Source organism: Zea mays, chromosome 9 (assembly GCF_902167145.1).
Source record: "Zea mays cultivar B73 chromosome 9, Zm-B73-REFERENCE-NAM-5.0, whole genome shotgun sequence".
In the NCBI taxonomy this organism is placed as follows: domain Eukaryota; kingdom Viridiplantae; phylum Streptophyta; class Magnoliopsida; order Poales; family Poaceae; genus Zea; species Zea mays.
Window position 1 is genome coordinate 3957474 of NC_050104.1, and position 3134 is coordinate 3960607.

A 3134-nucleotide genomic window follows, 5' to 3' on the forward strand; every position below is an offset into this window, starting at 1 on the left:
GCTGCTGAACGCAGGGATTCCCCTGCGGGCCATCAGGAAAAAAAAAAGAGAGAGAGAGGCGAAAGCCGAAGCGACGGCTTTGGTTGGTCAATGCGGCGAGCACTAGCAGCAGCAAGCAAGCAATCCTCAGTTTGCCTTTGTGCTTCCAGCTCCCGCCGCACCATCGCCGCGAGCTCGACCTTATGATGATTGCCAGTCCGGCGCCACAGCCACAGGCAGACGACCCGACCCCGCAAATACAATAAAGCAACAAGAGACCCTCAAAAGCTATACTACCTGCAAAGGGATACATTACTGACATACACCCCCCTGCTGCAACGCATCGTGCTCGTGCCTGAGTATAAACAGTGCAGCGCACCGCACCGCACCGCTTGTTTTTCCCCGCGGCGCTTCCAGTCCGATCCATCTTTTTCCTCTCGCCAGCCAAAATGACCTGAGCCAGATCGTCCCTGTGACTTGTTGTTAGTATATTACATGCGTGGGCTTCCCATTGTTCCGATTCGTCCCTTCCTCTGCCTGACCGAGGCCGACGCGCGCGCACACATCAGCTAGCTGCTGGCTTCGGCGATGCTGTGGAGCGAAGGGCGCCAGTGGCGATGCGCCGCCGCGCCTGAGCTGCTGCTGCTCCTCCGTTGCCCGTCCTTCTCCTGCCGCGACGACACAATTAATTGGTAGGTAGCGTTTAGATGGCGGCAGTAGAGTAGAGTAACCAGAAGACGGTAGTTTAACATCAAATGACGTCGACTGTAAACAATATATCTAGTCTCTTTTTTTTTGGGTCTGTCTGTCTGTTAGTGCTCATCATCAGCAACGAACTAGCTAGTGGCTTCGTGACCTTCATGCTGACAGCACCACGCATATTCTTCGCCTCGCCTACCTGACTGTCTTACTGGACTGCAGAATGTCAAACACACTTATCTAAGGGCTAGTTTGGGAAACCCATTTTTTCAAGAGTTTTTCATTTTTCTAAGGAAAATTAGTTCATTTTTTTTGGGAAATTAGAAATCCCATGGAAAAATGGGGGGCCAAACTAACCCTAAACATATGATTATCAGGCGGAAACTGAAAAATTTCCCGGTGCGTCCCATCCCTGCCATTATTTTTTCCATGTGATGTGAGGAAAAGCAAGATGCGACGAAGCTAGTTGTTATCATGCATGATATATATCACCTACTTTGGTCTTGCCCCCAGAACAGTTTGCCTGCTTTTCTTTTTTTCTTCTTCTTAAATCATATAAACCCGGCCATCGCATACCATGTTCCGAGTAAACTATTCGGATTATTCCTTGTATCCTGATCGTCGGTTACTTTATAGCGATATCATTTGCGATTTAAATTGGTTTGGGTTAGGTAGGGGTGCTAGTGGCGCGGGGAAAAGGTGTGTATTAGAATAATCAGGAGGGTGGGGGCAGATATAAGTATAGAGATATCGACAGGAATAATCAGCCTCTTTATCCTTCCGAAAGGCTATCACCCTACTCTTATATTTACTACCAGTCAGCAGACAAAAACATAATTTGTGGCAGGAAGTAAAACTGGTAGTGGAGCTGTGTGGTTGGTCGCTGGTCGGTCAGTCAGTCAGTCAGAGAAGAAATTCTGGGAGTAGAATTGCAACTTAATAGGAGTATTCAGACCAGAACGCCAAGCGGGTAATGACGCTGTCAGTTGTTTGTTGGACTTGGACATTGTTTTGGAATTGGACGGCAATCACGGAGCAGTACCTGATCAAGGCAGCCATCCGCCACCTGCTCCTGCGGCTGCGACTCGTCGCCGGAGCCCGTGCTCCCGCCCCCGTGCTTCGGCTCAGCTACCTGCAGCAGCAGCAGCTGCTGCTGCTGCGCCTTCCGGGTCTTCTCCTCCTTCTTGGCCTGCAGCGCCTTGGCGACCTCGGCGACGGTGATGAGGCGGTACGCCTGGCCGAGCACCAGCGTGTCCCGGGGCTTGAGCAGCTTCACGCGCGTCACGCGCGCGCCGCCGTGCCTCTGCTGCTCCTGCTCCCGCTGCCGCTGCTGGGACCGCTTCCCCTCGTCGCCGGCGCCCGCGCGGTGCGTCACGAGCGCCACGTAGTGGCCCGGGTTGGCGCGCATGACCTCGGCGGCGCTGGTGGCCCAGTACAGGCGCTGGACGCGGCCGCCCGGGTGCTGCACCACCGCCGCCGCCGCCTCCGCCGCCTGGCAGTTGCCCATCCTCGCTCGATCGGTGATCCCTGCTCCTCTGCCGCGCCGTGGCGTGGGCCGTGGGTGTGCAGCGCAGGGGAGGGGACGCAGGCACGCACAAGTTTGGTGCTGGCGGCGGCCGCGAGCGAGCGGTTTTATGATTTATGATGAAGCGGCGGTGGGCGCGGGCGGTGGGTGGGCAGACTGCCTGTGGCCTGTGGGGTACTAGCGACTTACTGAGACGGCGCTCCACGGACGGATCCAGATCCAGCGGCGTCCATTGCCTCACCGCGCGCTGGTACCGGCCCGCATCGGCGTTTTTATTTGGCTCACCGGCACCGCTCCCCTCTGCCCTGCAACCATGGAGCGTGGCGTTGGGCCGTTGGCTGCTGAGCGGGTCGCGTGCACGCGCGCTGGTGCATCTCTACGCTGGGGCCTGGGGGTAACGGCACGGCTACTACAACTACGGGCCGGCCTGCAAGATGAGCTCGAGTGATCCGTACGTCCCTCCCTGAAAAATGTCCACCTCATCGATGGAGGAATCCAGCGCTCAGGCCGTGCATTGAAACCTGCGCCGCTTTGGATCTGTGCACCGCCGCGGAGTGTTTGTTTCAAGACACTAATTTTTCCCTCTATTTTATTTCATTTTACTTACTAAATACTAAATATGAAAACTAAGGATGAATAAGCTGCTAGAGGGTTGATGCATAGAAATAAAATCAGGTTTTATGCAAATTAAAATGTCAGTAACATGCTGCTTTGTTCGATTTAGCTTTTATCCATGTTGGATTTGGTTGTTTGGCATGCCACGATGGTGGTTCAACCCCCTCTCTCTCCGGTCATGCCTTTGATATGGTATTCTGGTATTCCATCCGGTCGATAGGGATTATGTTTTCATCATGTTGCAATAGGGCTAGAAATAAACTGAATCAAGATCTGCTCGGCTCGTACACTCAACAAGCTTAAGGAGGAGGCTCGG

At 54.1% G+C, this 3134-nt stretch overlaps 1 protein-coding gene across 1 annotated transcript; it reads right to left on the reverse strand.

Moving 5' to 3' along the window:
• Positions 1–248: 248 nt before the first annotated feature.
• LOC100277896 (uncharacterized) lies at positions 249–2283 on the reverse strand. The gene is made up of 2 exons (NM_001371687.1): positions 1721–2283; positions 249–647 (listed from the first exon to the last, which is right to left on the reverse strand). The coding sequence occupies exons 1-2, from the start codon at positions 2183–2185 to the stop codon at positions 549–551; spliced, it is 564 nt and encodes a 187-aa protein (NP_001358616.1). The 5' UTR covers positions 2186–2283; the 3' UTR covers positions 249–548.
• Positions 2284–3134: the final 851 nt, after the last annotated feature.